Source organism: Micromesistius poutassou (genome assembly GCF_964030765.1).
Source record: "Micromesistius poutassou genome assembly, chromosome: 21".
Classification (NCBI taxonomy): Eukaryota; Metazoa; Chordata; class Actinopteri; order Gadiformes; family Gadidae; genus Micromesistius; species Micromesistius poutassou.
The window spans coordinates 6,651,991-6,668,718 of record NC_140291.1 but is presented as its reverse complement, the minus strand read 5'-3'; the positions used below and the strand labels follow the sequence as shown (position 1 = coordinate 6,668,718).

The following is a 16,728-nucleotide window of genomic DNA, read 5'->3' as shown; positions in this document are numbered from 1 at the left end:
GTATTATAGTAATTAGCTCCCTGCTTCCTGTCCCAGAGTTATTGATGGCAGTGCATGGTGCACACACACACACACACACACACACACACACACACACACACACACACACACACACACACACACACACACTCAGACACACAAACACACACACACACACACACATACTGAATAGCTAATACACAAGCTCAAAATATACACAATGTGTTCTTTGGTAGATGCACATTATACTTACACACAATCGTTACGAATAAAACATTTGTGTTTGCCAATGCACATTAACACACACACGTTACCCAGAAAGCTTACTCAACCAGAACTTATGTATGAACTACCATTTTATTATTTTGGTTTCTCCCTCTTCTGCTGATCTATTTTCCTAATCACTTTCTTGCACTAACTTAATTTGGAAATCAATTCATATATATATATATATATATATTGTTTTTTGTATTATTATATAATACTGAAACCCTATTATGAACCCCTTCCACTTGTAAAATTATTGTCATATGTATGTCAACATATCAAAGTCCTTTTGATACCATATTCCTTATGTATTTCCATAATGTCGAACACCGGTCCCCTATATACCTTCTGTTTAGATAAGGCAAAATGTTGTAGACTACTTCAAGTGGTCCTGGGTTTCCTATTGAGAAACCCTGCCACAATGTGTCTCTGCATCGCCCAGCCTTCTCAAAGTGGCTGGCTGTGAGCCCAACGTGAGAGAGAGACACAGCCTGACACACTGGATATCTCCATCTTAACGACACATTCAATCATTACAATCGACTTCCTTCCAAAAAGAACTCTGCCAGCAGACTTCAATTGATTTTGCTTGTTTCCTACCCCCCGACTCCCAGAGAACATAGCAACCTGCTTCTTCAGTGCCGTTACATCAGAGCAGTGGGGGGCGACTGGGCCATATTTGAGACGTAGCGCCGCTTTTTTGGTTTGTAAAAGATTATTTGTAGCAGGTGAGCATGGATTAAGAACAGTTATAATGAGTGTAGGTATTACCATTGAGAAAGTGTTTTCTTTTCACTTGTAATTTGGAAGAAAAAGAACCCAAAGAAATTGGGTTTTATAAAAAACGATATAAAAGAATGATTTCAAACCAGGATGGACTCAAAAGGGTGTGAGGTGTGTATGTGTGTGTGTGTGTGTGTGTGTGTGTGTGTGTGTGCTTGAGAAAGAAGGAGAGTAAAAGATAAAAAACGAATAAGGATTGGCAGTTGGAGGGGAGAGGAGGATCGCAAAGATACGGAATGTCAAGGAATGTTCCGCAGGGTTCCGGGCCGGTCGGGCTAACGTTTGGCACACACGTGTGTGTGTGTGTGTGTGTGTGTGTGTGTGTGTGTGTGTGCGGCCGCACAGCTGTGGAAGAAACCACGGCCACTCATCCACTTCCCAGAGGCACGATCAAGGCAGACAGAGAGAGAGAGAGAGAGAGAGAGAGAGAGAGAGAGAGAGAGAGAGAGAGAAGAAAACAGAAAGCTTGAGAGAGAGCTGAGGAGGAACAAATACATTGCCAACATGATTTTCTGTCTTTTCCACATCCCTCTCCGGGTCGTTCTGCGACCGCTGAAGCAACATGTCTGCTCCCTGAGCCCTCCTCTCCCTTCCTCAGTGCTCTCATCGTTTTTTGAACCTGGACACTGAGACGTTAAACAGAAGCGCAACGAAGCCTGCATAGTAAGCTGTAAATGTGGCGGAAAACCTCAAAATGCATTAGTGTCTTGTTGTGCATTGCATATCCTTTGTGCTATTTTTATCACACACGTCACTGGTAAATAAACTCTTCTGTCATTTTTGATACGTTTCATATCAGGACTTGCATCAAGGTCCATTGACAGGTTTACAAACATTTAATCCACCCTTTTACAATCCACCATTCAGTCTATCTTTATTTATAGCATTCTACGTGCAAAACAGCGATACAAAGAGCTCAACAAAGGAAACAAGGGAAAGAGAACCGACCTACTCTGTGCTTGAGGTTCCTCCAGCACATCCAGGCCTTGGTAGCCAGGCAGCCCTGCTCCTCCCTGGGCTAGCTGCCCTCTCTCTCCCCACCTCCCCTCCGCGTCCCCCATCCCTGGCCGTCCTGGCCTCTGTTCCTCCAGCTCTGCTGTTTAAGCCCTTAAGCATCCCATGCCTTCTCCCAGTAAGAGCTTTACACAATAATATGATGTGGATAGCACTTTTGTGGGTTTATGTGTGTGTGTGTGTGTGTGTGTGTGTGTGTGTGTGTGTGTGTGTGTGTGTGGAGTCTGAGTATGAGGTTCAAAAGTGTTAGCCATAGAATACACTGTAATGGACACTTGAGGAGAAGAAGAAAAAAAGGGAAGAGAAACATCTTTGACCTTGAAAGGGTTCTTCTCTACGCTGCGTCCGTCAGGATGTTGTTAGCTGTGTGTGTACGTGTGTGTGTGTGTGTGTGTGTCGGGGGGGGGGGGGGGGGGGGTGCTCGGCTTGGTTCTCGACAAGTGCGGACACAGCAGTAAAAAGGATAAGCAGAGCCTTTGGAATCATCCTGTGGTGGATGAAGTGCATAAATGAATGTGATGCGGAGTGTGTGTTAGTGTGGTTCGACATGGGGGGATGGGGGAGAGGGGGGATTTCAGATACAACAGGGATTATCTCACTTCCAATATCATGGCGACCACAGAAAGTGTCATGCATAAAAGCCTGAATAAATCCATTACAAAAATAGAAGGAGGAAATGTAACACTGTAATGAGGAACCATGTGTTATTCAGCCTCCGTTTTATTGTCTTAACAATAACTCAGTGGCCACACTGATATTCCAGTTAGTCATTCCATTTGGCAGACGACCTCTAACCTCTATGTGTTTTGTGTTTTGTGTTTTGTGTGTGTGTGTGTGTGTGTGTGTGTGTGTGTGTGTTTCCTTATAGACAGACCCGGGATCAGGAGACGCCGCCAGACTTTTTCTACTTCTCGGACTTCGAGCGACACAACGCTGAGATCGCCGCCTTTCACCTGGACAGGTGAGCTCTACACATACGCACGCACACATACACACACATACACACATACACACATACACACATGCACGCACACTCACATGCACATGCACGCACACACTACCATGCACACACGCAAACAAATGAGGATCTATGACAAATTCATTGACAATATTATAAAACTTACCCAGTGATCAAATTAGAACTGGGATTGGACGTTAAGAGAGAGAGAGACGGAGAGACATAGAGAGATCGATAAAAAAGAGAGAGTGAAAGAGAGCGAGAGCTAGGGAGAGACATAGTGAGGAACTGCTGCTGGACGACTACTGTGAACTCTCTCTCTCTCTCTCTCTCTCTCTCTCTCTCTCTCTCTCTCTCTCTCTGAACAACTGACAAATACTTTACTGCCCATGGGCTGCCCCACCCTGCTGGGAGGAAAAGGCCCGTCTTAGAGCAGAGCAAACCCCAGGCCGCTTCTCGTTGTTTTGATCAGCGGAAGAGGGCTGCGGCGGCGTCAGGGTTAAAAGGCCAAACCCACGTTGCCTTGGCAACAGTAGGGCATTAAAGAGTGGAGAGATGTGTTGTTATGTTACCAGTTACTCTGGTGACAACTTCCAAAATGCACACACACACGCACACACACACACACACACACACAGCTCTTTAAAGCCACACACATGCGTTCTCAAATGAGGGGTAGTGGTGGTTAGTGTGTTGCAGCCCAGGGGGGAATGACACAACTCAGCAGCTGTGGTGATATCAGCCCTCTCATGATGCAGTCTGCTGCACATCTGGGGTTCACACACACACACACACACACACACACACACACACACACACACACACACACACACACACACACACACAAGCTTGCACACGCACAAGCTCACACACGTACGCATATGCTCACAGACACATATGCTCATAGACACACACATGATCACACACACACACACGTGCACACACACGTGCACACGTATGCTCACACAACAAGACCTCACACACACAATCAAATGCACGCACGTGCACACATATGCTCACACATACACACTAATGCTGATGCTGACTCACCGAATTACACACACACACACACAAACAAATATACACACACACACACACACAAACACACACGCTGAAACACAGAAATATATACACACACACCCTCACTCATAGAAACCCAGAAACAAACACACGCACACACATAAAAACAGTATGAAACGTGTGTGTGTGTGTGTGTGACGCATTGTCACACACACACATACACACACGCACTCACTCACATCCACATGGCGTGTGAGTGTGTGTGTCTTAAAGGGGAGGAGGAGGAAAACCAAAGGCTGAGAGGTTCTAAATATAAGGCAGCAGCAGGCCTGACTTCCCTCTCATCGAGTCTGCTCTCAATTAAAGTCTGGCTCCTCCAGCCAGCCTGGTGTTGGGCCCACGGGCCCCGCTGATGCCCAGGGGACCCTGACACGCCACACATATTCACACACACACACACACACACACACACACACACACACACCTGAGTGCACACACACTGAGCGCACACGCACACACACACACACACACATACAAAGAACACACACAGTCACACATGAACAAGCATGCATACACACATATTCACACACACGCACACATAATACACGCATGCATACACATACACACATCTTTAAATACACACACACACATACGGATGTCTACCCACATGCATGCTTTTAAACACAGACATAGATATACACTTTATTAAATGCACACACACACATACACACACACGTTGTGCACACACAATAACACCAACAGAAAGCCGATAATAGCCTTTTCTAAACGCCATAACACAGTGTGTCCTAATTGATATGTATGCTTGCACATATACAAACACAAACCATACACTCTCCAGCAATACACATAAAACCCTTAAAGACACACACACCCACACACGCATACACCAACCCACTCTATCTTGTTATGAACAATTCTCTGCGCGTCATTAATTATGTGGTTCGATTAAAAAAAGACTGCTTTGCTTTGATCTGCCTTGGGAGCAAATTAACCGTTTGGTGAGGACGAATCAGAGCGCAGCAGTGAGAGAGAGAAAAGGAAGAGAGAGAGAGAGAGGGAGACAGAGAGAGAGAGCGACAGAGAGAGAGTTTTGGAGGACTGGGGGAGAAGGAATTTGATTGAAGCTGCCACAGTTCCCTTTGGCATGGCAGCACGCCCGGGCTCAGCAGGACAGTATGCTCTGTAAGTCGGCCTGGCTGCCTGTATGTCTGCACGTCTGTATCTCTTATCTTGTTTTTCCTACGGGCATGTCTCTCACACATCTGTGTTATTAGCAGAGATTCAATGCATTCAAAATCAGGTGTCATTGTGGTGATGGAAAATGGGTTTTAGAAAAAGGGTTTTAGTCAGAAGTGAAAAGAAGCACGGCCATTCTAAAACAGATTCATGTTCTTCTCAAAGCTACCATCTCTTCCTGTTTATTTATACTCCTTTCTCTCCTCACTCTTTGCAATTACTTGTTTCTCTCTCTCGCTCTCTCTCTCTCACGCTCTCTCGCTCTCTTGCTCTCTCTCTCTCTCTCTCCCTCTCCCTCTCTCTCTCTCTCTCTTGCATCTGGCTCTATTTTCTGTCACCTGTCTCAGGTCCTGGCCATCAGGTTTAGTCAGAGCAGTGCATTGCTAAAGTGCTGTGGCTGTTAAACCAAGGTGGTACTTACAGTAGTTACCAACACAGACACAAACACACACACACATGCCTGCCCACACACAAGCATGCCCACATACATATATAAACACACATACATATACACACTGTGGCAGACAGGATATCATTTGCAGTATTTGACACTGACTGCTTGAGACAACCTTCCTATTGTTCTCTCTACTCTTTCCTGTTTTCATTAAATAACCTCAACTGATTGTTATAAATGATATATATATATATACATATGAATGAGCAATTTTCTTGCAAACTGTTATAATACATACAACATAATGACCTGAAATTCACTGTTTTAGTCTATGTCCTGTTTGATCAACCTCATTTATAGCAAAAACAAATATGCCCTTGCACTAGACCGCCCTCTGGTGGTGAAATACTGCAAGCACATTATAATAATGCTCAGAACGTGGTTGCCCTCATTCACTACTCACCACGTGTAGCCCCAGTGGCCTAATGGATAAGGCACTGGCCTCCTAAGCCAGGGATTGTGGGTTCGAGTCCCGTCTGGGGTGGATTGTATTTTTACCCACAGGTTCATGAGTCATTTAACCAGAAGCTGTCAAAATGGATTAACCATTCGAATATAATCTGCTATAATAGAAAGTTAACTTTCCACAACCATACCAAACAATATTCCTCCATCTCCCCTCTCCATAAAATACCAAAAAATAAAAAGTGAGATTAGACAAATATGAGATTAGTTCAATAGGGTTGAACAACAAAACAACATATTGTTTTGCTCTATTTTGACGTCAACGCAGACCTAGTTGTGTGTACATAGTCCCTATATGTGTGTTCTTTTGGCCGTTCTCAGGATCCTGGACTTCCGGCGGGTTCCCCCGGTGGCGGGCCGTCTGGTCAACATGACCAAGGAGATCAAGGACATCACCAAGGACAAGAAGCTGTGGAGGACCTTTTTCATCTCACCAGGTACTGCAGGACCACTGTATTATTTAGCATTAAATATACATTTATGGTAATTTTATTGTTTTATTTTTATATTTTTTTATTGAAGTTTTATTTATTTATATAAAAAGATTTTGTTTTATTATTAATTACTGTCTTTTTTACTCTGTTATGGCCAAAAACGTTGCAGGATTAAATAAGTACACCCCCGCCCCCCCACCCCCCCACCCCCCCCAACTAGCTCTGCCTCTACTTGAATGTTGAACGATTTTCCTCAAATTATTTTGGGAGTAGAAACCCTTTTGTTTCCTCTCTGATTCCCTAGCCAACAACATCTGCTTCTACGGGGAGTGCTCCTACTACTGCTCCACGGAGCACGCTCTGTGTGGGAAGCCCGACCAGATAGAGGGCTCCCTGGCCGCCTTCCTGCCCGACCTGGCCCTGGCCAAGAGGAAGACCTGGAGGAACCCCTGGAGGAGGTCCTACCACAAACGCAAGAAGGCAGAGTAAGCCCCAGCCTTCCCACCCCAGTTTGATTTTCTTCAAATTGATGCCTAATTGAAGCATAATGACACCTTTAAAATCAAGTGTTCAACTGTTATGATCTTTTTGTTTTTATTTGGTCTTTTCGATACATTTATTTGAAATAGTTTAAACGTGCTAAACTCGTTGTTGTCGTGTTGTTCTAAGCTCCTTGTTGTTTTAAGTTGCTAAATACCTTGTTGTTGTGTTGTTTAGAGGTGCTAAACTCCTTGTCGTCGTCTTGTTTTAAGGTGCTAAATACCTTGTTGTTGTGTTGTTTAGAGGTGCTAAACTCCTTGTTGTCGTGTTGTTTTAAGGTGCTAAATACCTTGTTGTTGTTGTGTTGTTTAGAGGTGCTAAACTCCTTGTTGTCGTCTTGTTTTAAGTTGCTAAATAACTTGTTGTTGTGTTGTTTAGAGGTGCTAAACTCGTTGTCGTGTTGTTCTAAGCTCCTTGTTGTTTTAAGTTGCTAAATACCTTGTTGTTGTGTTGTTTAGAGGTGCTAAACTCCTTGTTGTCGTGTTGTTCTAAGCTCCTTGTTGTTTTAAGTTGCTAAATACCTTGTTGTTGTGTTGTTTAGAGGTGCTAAACTCCTTGTTGTCGTCTTGTTTTAAGGTGGGAGGTGGATCCAGACTACTGTGAGGAGGTGAAACAGACGCCCCCCTACGACAGCGGGACACGACTGTTGGACATCATGGACATGACCGTGTTCGACTTCCTCATGGGTGGGTGGGGCTAAGAGGACATGTTGACCAATGAGAATGCAGGCCAAACTCCAGTTCCTGACACACATGTGCATCTGCACCATGTACAATATGAGGGTTTGAACATTTTAAATATGATTTGTTACCTGGTATAGCAGGAACTGGAAGTAATGTAATGTAACATTCATTATAATAAAGCAATACTAATAATCCAAATATATTTATTTATCCTACCATAGATATATTTCTATATCTTTCATAAATCAACACTTTACCAACACAAACACACACAGACACACACATAGTTACTGTCACAATGTCACAATGACAGTATCTTTTCTTTGCAGGAAACATGGACCGCCACCATTACGAGACGTTTGAGAAGTTTGGAAACGAGACCTTCATCATCCACCTGGACAACGGCAGAGGGTAGAGGGCGCTGTTGTGCCGATACATTCACCAGTTAAAATGCGAAATTCGCTTTTGGGTCAATTGGGTGAATTAAGATGTTAATTTCCAAATCTGTCCAGCAGAGGGCAGAACAGTCACATATATCTAGCTAGTACACAGCTGTTAGACAGGGTTTGAGTTTGCTCTGCAGAAGGGTCTGGAGAAGAGCAATACATTTCTTTCTAGTTTCGATACGTTTTTGCAGGAGCCAATCACCAAGCTGGCTTTTCCCCGTGGCGCGCTATTGGCTGATTAACACAATGACGACAGGGAAGCAACGGCAAGCAGCCAATTGCGTACACAGTCAATTTAACTCCGCCCGTTGATCACGCCTCTTGTGCTGAAGAAAATGACAGCAGCTTCCCCAGACCAACGTGCAATCTATGATTGAGCTTGGTCTGGCAATAGCCAGGCTACACAGCTGTACTACTGACCGTAAAAAGTATTAGAAAAACATTTTAAGATTTTACATCAGCGTTCTTGAAGAAAAACAGAGAACAAAAACCTTTATACTGATAGTCATATCTGTGTCCTCTTCCTTCGCAGGTTTGGAAAGCATTCTCACGATGAGGTCTCGATCCTGGTGCCGTTGAGCCAGTGCTGCAGGTGAGAAGCTCTATGTTTGCACTGTCCGTTCCTACATCTCCTGAGAGTCAAATAGATCAGCTGACATAGGTAATGTCCATATAACTGGGCATCCTTGTTTCTTGGAAGGCCACTAGTTTAGTTGTAATCGATGATACTTTGGTTGAATGAATAAAACACAGATTGGGTTTTATCTGCTGCAGAATCAGTAGTGTCCTGCAGTAGAATACCGAAAGCCTCTTCTTTGTCTGCAAACCATACAGGTGCAATGTGTATGATTTGGCGGAATTAAGAATACAGGGACAGTAAACTCACACACAGCATCTAAAACATTAGATTTTATGAAGAAAAAAGCAACTAAAGTTTTCGTATTCCCCCAAAAAAACGAATAAAGGAAGCTTAGGATAAATAAGTACAAAAGAAAAGACAAAATGTTCTTGATTTGAAGAATAAAAGTTGTACACAAGTTGTTGTAACAAAAAGGATTAAACATGCAGACACGATATTATGAATCCAGAACAGTGAGTCCAGAATCAAGGTGGATCCAGATCCAGCAGTTCTGGTTCTCATGGCGCTGAACCTGTCTCTCTGTTCCTGACCCTGTCTCCCTGTTCCTGACCCTGTCTCCCTGTTACTGACCCTGTCTCTCTGTTCCTGACCCTGTCTCCCTGTTACTGACCCTGTCTCCCTGTTCCTGAACCTGTCTCCCTGTCTCCCTGTTCCTGACCCTGTCTCCCTGTTCCTGAACCTGTCTCCCTGTTCCTGAACCTGTCTCTCTGTTCCTGACCCTGTCTCCCTGTTACTGACCCTGTCTCCCTGTTCCTGAACCTGTCTCCCTGTTCCTGACCCTGTCTCCCTGTTCCTCGCCGCCCAGGGTGAAGAAGTCCACCCACCTGCGTCTGCAGCTGCTGGCCAAGCAGGAGTACCTGCTGTCCTCTATGATGGCTCAGTCCCTGCTGCGGGACCACCTCACCCCCATCCTCATCCAGCCCCACCTGGACGCCATGGACCGCCGCCTCCGCCAGGTGTGTGTGTGTTTGTGTGTAACCCTAGACCTTGAATTAACTCCTATGTATATAGAGCTAATCCCACTGAACTTCACTGTGTTGCTGATCGGTGACGCCTTGGTCCTTGCTGCTGTTCAGGTGCTGACCGTGGTGGCCGACTGCATCGAGAAGGAGGGCTACAGCAACGTGGTGGCGGACGACCTCCAGGGCGAGCCAGCGCACACATCCCCCAGACAGAGGTAGCTGGCCGGGGAGGCGCATGCTTGGAAGGACCTGAACCTCCTGGAGATATGGGACCCGGAACAGACTTTTGATTTCCTCCTCTGATCGCCGTTTGCTGAACTGAGACGGCTGTGGATAGAGAGAGAGACACACAGAGAGTGAGAGAGAGAGAGAGAGAGTCAGAGTCTCTCTGATACAAACACACAAAGTGTAAAGACTTGATGAACAAGCAGCTGGTGTACGGAATGAGGCCCTCTTGGGAAGTTGACGGGACAACACACAGCATCGGACCCTACCGCATCACCTTAAAGAAACCCCTCCCCCACTCTGACGCTAGCATAGCAGGCTAGCATAGCAGGCTAGTGTAGAAGGCTAGCTATTGCCCCCAGCCCCCATACAGCAGCGCTACCAAACAGTGAAAGAATGAACGATTCTTGGGAGGCTACCCTTTTCTCCTTGTCTGGATAAGGACCTAAAAAGGAGAAAACACACACACACACACACACACACACACACACACACACACACACACACACAACTCACACACACACAACACTCAGCCCCCTGAAACTGAGATAAGTGTTTAATGTGTTGTAGTGTTTCAAGTTGGATGACTATTAAGAGAAAAATTACATTGGTTTAAATATATTGTGTTGATTTTCTGCCTTTTTTCTTTTTTTTTTGCACAAGATTATTTTTTATTATCAAGTTATTATTTTACTTACTTATTTTCTTTGGCAGTTGGGATATACATATTTGATTGGAGTGCCGGTTTACTCCTGGATTGTTAAAGTTTAATTTTCCTGTCTAATGATCACTGCCCTTTGGAGATTATTTATTGTAGTTCATATTTATTATTTAAAATTAGCGATACAAAACGTCAATCATCTATTTGTTGTTTTGGGATTGAATGGGTGAATTGGGAAAATAACAGGAATTCACTTCCAAACCTGTCCAGCAGAGGGCGGAAAAGGCATGAATGGAGCCATACAGTACATCTAGCTGTACTACTGAAGAAGACAACCTTTCTTGAAATTGTCCCCACTTACATCAAAGATTGTGGGTTTTGCTGTTTCCAAATCACATTTACATTTTAACCGGGGAAAAATTCCTAACGCATATCTGTTATTCTAATTATGACATCCAGTTGCTTGCCAACGTGTTTACATCGGTTGTGTTTACAACATTTTAGTTGTTTTTAATGTTATTTCATTACATTTACATTACATTCCAGGTTATATGGAAAGTTAGATCACCAAGATTGTGGTACCAAAAGGCAAAATGAAACATTTTGTTTATAATTTTATAGATTTTTTGTTTTCATTTTTTTGGGGAGAATATTTGTTAATTTTATAAAAGTATGTTTGGCGTCCAAATGTTGGTGTTATGGAGAGATTAAAAAACGGGGGTAAATATTGATGCTTTCTTACTGAGAGATTATGGGAAAAACTCAAAAACAGTGGAAGGTTCCGTTAGTGGGTGAAAGTTAATATATACAGTAGGAAAATCTAGTGCCTGTGCAATGATAGAAATACTTGAATGTGTGGTTTATTGAACAAAGGGTTTTGAGGATGTCACAAGACATAGTCCCAGAGGTCTCCCTATATAGCTATGTGTACGCTGATACCATTTATTCCATACATACTTTTCCATGGTTCCCGTGTTGGTATGGTGTGTGTGTGTGTGTGTGTGTGTGTGTGTGTGTGTGTGTGTGTGTGTGTGTGTGTGTGTGTGTGTGTGCATGTGCTTATCTGTGTGTATGTGTGTGTGTGTGTGTGTGTGTGTGTGTGTGTGCGTGGGTGGGTGTGTGTGTGAGAGAGAGAGGAAGAGAGAGACTATGGATGAAAAGCTTCTGTTGTTTTTTTAATTGAACTCACTGTCTGTGGCGTTTCTTTGCATCATGGTAAAAGTGCAATAAAACGAAATGTACAGAACAGTCTGAATTACGTGTCAACTTCCTATGTATAATGAATACCTTCGTATTGGAGATTATGAACGGAATCAAAGCATTTAGTCCAATACAGTGCCAGCCTTATGACCTGTTCTACAGCTTCATCATCCTCTTCGTCTTGTCTGTCAATTCAAGAAAAACAACACTCTAATAATACAATGAATTTAAATTTTACCTTTAACTTTGGGTTGTTTGATTTAATCTATCATTTGTATATTAATATCCATGTCTTGTCCCAGAGAGGATTAAGCTTCTCGGACACCGTCTTAAAGTGTAACGCCACGGTGTGTGCTTACAACATCGCTCACCGCACAACGATGATAGAACACTAAAATCAGAGTTGGCGTGGGTCGTAACCATGGGGATAACTCTGAGGTGAGGAGAGGTGTTATCCCTCTTTGAGCCCTTAAAGATTTTTGTTGGAATTCAAGCTGAAACAGGGGGTTCACAACAAACAATAACCCAATCAATGTTGGCATCAGTTGATACTAGGACAGTCAGAGTTAGTGGCTAGATTTCTACGTGAAATATTTGATAATAAATAACTATAAATTGCTTTTTGGTGCCTATACTTTGTTATAACCTATTGGATTATTGTATCCAAAGCGTCTTTTGTTTTACTTTGGAATGATGTTGCAAAAGTCTACAGTGCCCATGCAAACGGCCCTCAGCCTGGCTATTGTACATAAAGATGTTTACAGTTCCCACTGTACCGTTGTGTTTTGATAACCTTTCCCTGGGCGATAGCTCACAGCCCCCGGAAAAGCCATCGCTTGGTTTACATAAACGCATTTATTTACAGAGAGAGAGACAGAGGGAGCGGGCGAGAGAGAAGAAAGAGAGAGAAGGAAGAGAGAGAGAGAGAGAGAGAGAGAGAGAGAGAGAGAGAGAGAGAGAGAGAGAGAGAGAGAGAGAGAGAGAGAGAGGGAGAGAGAGAGAGAAGGAAGAGAGACAGAGAGAGAGAAGGAAGAGAGAGAAGGAAGAGAGAGAGAGAAGAGAGAGAGAGACGGAAGAGAGATAGAGAAGGAAGAGAGAGAAGGAAGAGAGAAAGAAGGAGGAGAGAGAGAAGGAAGAGAGAGAGGAGAGAAGGAGAGAGAGACTATGAATGGGGGACGCCTGGTCGTTGACAAGCATCAGACACCAGGAGAGGTAATGAGTGCGGCCGGCCGCAGACGGGACGGGAGAGGAAGCATCGTCATGGGAATGAGAGGCGATGATTATCAGATCTGAGTCGGCCCCCGACTCAACTCCTCTCCTCTTTTCTCTGTTCTGTTGTCGTCACTTCTCCGTTCCATTTTGTTTTCTTCTTCCTCTTTCTCCTCTGTTCTCTATTCTTATCATCTCTTGTTCTCTTCTCTTCTGTCTTTCTTCCAAATAGAACAGCCCAATTTACACAATTGTCTGTTATAACTGTTAAAAGGGAGATGTCTACTGGCCACTTAGTGTTAAGTCAAAAAGTTGACCAACTATTTATGGGTAATCACTATACTGTATATCTATTTATTTTCTTATACGTATTTTCTTATATATTCTATATAGATTTTATATTTTTATTTATATTTTTATATTTTTATAAAACGAATGCATTTGAACGGACGGTTGTGTGTGCCTTTCCAATGATTCGGTTGTCTTGTAGAAACAAACAAGGTATTCCGTGTTACTGAGTCGCATCGATTGGGACGCACAAAGCCCTGCTTACAACCACAGCTTATCTCACGCATCGGGGGGGCCACACATGGAGGGGCCCCGCGCGGCCGGAGGCTGTTTCTCCGGTCACTGTCGCCTCACGGGACAACCCCAATTGGCCCGTTAAGGGCCCTTGAAAACACACATCTCCTGTTTTACTCACGGAAGCAATTTATGGCCATTACAGAGCACTTATAGATGGTATCTTAAACTCCTCGTTGTTGACTAAATGTCTGCGCGCCGTGCGCAGGGGGCCCAGAATGGAGAACTCGTTAACCCACTGATATCGAGGGCTATGGAAAAATAAAACAACAAGAATGTCGTCCAGAGCTTGTTTATTGTTATTGGGATTCGATGTTTAACTATACGGCCACTGTATTTAGTGAGACTATAAGGAAAAACAAAAATAAAACACGGACACTCCTCATCAGAAGGACCACCCAGAATCAAAGCGGCCGGGGAGAATGAGTGGATGAGGGGCTGGGTGGGTTGGCAGGGGGGGGTTACTAGTTGATCACGCCCGGGTTCAGACGTTCAGGCAGCAGGGCCAGCGTGTAACAGCTCGGCGGTACCTGGGGACCAACCACTGAGGAGGAGGGGGAGGGGGAAGGAGGGAAGGGAGGGGGGGGCGTCATCAACATCAAGGGGGGACGAAATGAAGTCCTCACACTCACTGGCAGAACCTCAACAAGCAGAAGTAACATGGGAGAGGAGGTTGAAGCTCATTTAATACGTGTTGTTGACCAAGGACACTTTTTTCCAACCAGTTTGGTGTGTGTGTGTGTGTATGTGTGTGTGTGTGTGTGTGTGTGTGTGTGTGTGTGTCTTAAAGTGTAGACATGTTTGATAATTCTCAGTATCCGTACAATTGTTTTAACTATGACGGAGACGGCTACCCGTCCTCCAGCACGGATGAGGAGAAGAAGATGTGCAGGCCCGCTTACAGGTGAGATGCATTCCTTTTTGTTGTATTGATGTTTCTTGTTATTTATATTGAATGTGAAGCTTTGGAATTTTTTGAGATTTTAAACCAAAAATAAATTAGCATTTCAATGAAGAATTTTTTTGAGATTTTAAACCAAAAATAAATCAGCATTTCAATGAAGAAAAACTTAGAATGTCCAAACGCTTTAATGAAGTTCCAGATGGTAATAGGATAGTTTGACGAGGAAGCAATATTCTTTGGCAGAAATCTTCAAACAAATGTTTTTGACCCCAAAAATAAGTGCTTTAAGAAATTATTATTAGAATATATTATTTAAAAATCTTAACTAACCGAAGCAATTAAATACAGTTTGACAGGTGATTTAAAGAACAACTGTATTTGAACTGTGTTTATCTTCTGTTTGTGTTTGTGTGTTTGCCTTCTGTGCGTGTTTGTGTGTCTTCTGTGTGTGTCTTTTCTGTGTGTTTGTGTGGGTGTGGGTGTGTGTGTGTGTGTCTTCAATGTATGTGTTTTTTTGTGTGTCTTATATATGTGTGTGTGTGTGTGTGTGTGTGTGTGTGTGTGTGTGTGTCTCAGTTACATCGCCCTGATAGCCATGGCCATCCAGCAGAGCCCGGAGCAGCGGGTCACCCTGTCAGGGATCTACGAGTTCATCATGCGGCGCTTCCCCTACTACCGCTCCAACCAGCGGGCCTGGCAGAACTCCATCAGACACAACCTGTCCCTCAACAGCTGCTTCATCAAGGTAGGGTGAGGGGGGGGGAGAGGGGGAGAGAGAGAGAGAGAGAGGGGGGGGGGGGGGAGAGGGAGAGAGGGAGAGAGAGGGGGGAGAGAGAGAGAGGGAGAGAGAGCAAGGGGGAGAGAGAGAGAGAGGGGGAGAGAGAGAGAGAGAGAGAGAGAGAGAGAGAGAGGGTGGGAGAGAAAGGGGGGGAGATGAGAGGGGGAGAGAGAGAGAGAGGGGAGAGAGAGAGGAGAGAGAAGGAGAGAGAGGGAGAGATATATATATATATATATATATATATATATATATATATATATAGAGAGAGAGAGAGAGAGAGAGAGAGAGGGAGGGAGAGAGAGGTAGAGAGAGAGAGAAAGAGAGAAAGAGAGAGAGAAGATGGCCCCCACATGGGACTCTAGGAGACTTTAGGGGTTTCAATCAAAGACTTAGCAACATCGTTAATGTTTTTTTTAAATTCAGGATTTTGCTTGATTATGATTTTGTTTCTGATTTATAGAAATTATGATAAATACATGCATTATAGAGTATATTATTATTTATATTATATAGCCTACTATTATTATAGCGTTAATTATCTCTTACAAATGTAATCGTCCTACGCAATGATAATATCACAATAGTCAAATAATTGTAATAATTGTATATAAAATAGTAATGATATTTTTTAATAACACCCTTTCCCTCTAAATATTAAACATGTCCTAAAATACTTAATGTGCTGCCTTTCAGTACAACCCCTAACTTACTGTGAGTTCCAGTTTTATCCTGACTACAAATGTTGTTGTTTGGTTATAACTAGGTTCCACGAACGGAGGGTAACGAAAAGGGCAAGGGGAACTTCTGGACCTTCGCCACGGGCTGTGAGTCCATGCTGGACCTGTTTGAGAACGGAAACTTTCGGCGTCGCCGCCGCCGCCGGAACATCAAGATCGGCTTCCGGGACCCCGGGGAACCGGCCTTCCCCCGTACCGAGGCCCATGGCAGCCGGCAGCTCGGACGCCCGCCTCCTCCACCTCCGCCTCCACCTCCACCCCCGCTCAGACCAGACCCCACACTCTGCCCCTCGATGGGGCCCGACAGGAACCCACTGGGGTCAGACACAAACGCCCCGGCCCCCAACTCGGGTCGGGGGAAACCGGAGCCTGAGATCAAGTTCAGCATCGACTACATCCTGTCTACGCCCGACCCACCCCCGCTGCCAGGGTTCAGACCCCCGCGCGTCGGCGGTCACATCGGGGCCCCGGGGCCCCCAATACACATGCTGGAGCCCCAGCAACTCAACCTCCACTTCTGGTCCCTGTGA

The 16,728-nt window shown here is 44.4% G+C and overlaps 2 protein-coding genes and 1 non-coding gene across 3 annotated transcripts in view; all 3 read left to right on the top strand.

Annotated features, from left to right (window-relative positions):
- The window catches only part of fam20cb (FAM20C golgi associated secretory pathway kinase b), a 49,473-nt gene extending 38,858 nt beyond the window's left edge, over positions 1 to 10,615 (top strand). The window contains exons 4-11 of the mRNA XM_084485685.1: positions 2,912 to 3,004; positions 6,519 to 6,634; positions 6,936 to 7,116; positions 7,748 to 7,857; positions 8,184 to 8,265; positions 8,833 to 8,892; positions 9,746 to 9,896; positions 10,017 to 10,615. Of these exons, the coding sequence (XP_084341811.1) occupies positions 2,912 to 3,004; positions 6,519 to 6,634; positions 6,936 to 7,116; positions 7,748 to 7,857; positions 8,184 to 8,265; positions 8,833 to 8,892; positions 9,746 to 9,896; positions 10,017 to 10,121 (898 nt within the window). The 3' untranslated portion in view covers positions 10,122 to 10,615. The remainder of the gene's footprint in view (positions 1 to 2,911; positions 3,005 to 6,518; positions 6,635 to 6,935; positions 7,117 to 7,747; positions 7,858 to 8,183; positions 8,266 to 8,832; positions 8,893 to 9,745; positions 9,897 to 10,016) is intronic.
- Positions 6,144 to 6,216, top strand: AC3HAE_037105 (transfer RNA arginine (anticodon CCU)). The gene has a single exon. It is a non-coding gene; the product is annotated as a tRNA-Arg (tRNA).
- A 3,961-nt stretch (positions 10,616 to 14,576) lies between the features above and the next one.
- On the top strand, positions 14,577 to 16,728 carry foxl3 (forkhead box L3; the record flags this gene model as incomplete). Its single annotated transcript, XM_084485843.1, has 3 exons — positions 14,577 to 14,683; positions 15,260 to 15,428; positions 16,225 to 16,728. The coding sequence occupies 3 exons, from the start codon at positions 14,577 to 14,579 to the stop codon at positions 16,726 to 16,728; spliced, it is 780 nt and encodes a 259-aa protein (XP_084341969.1).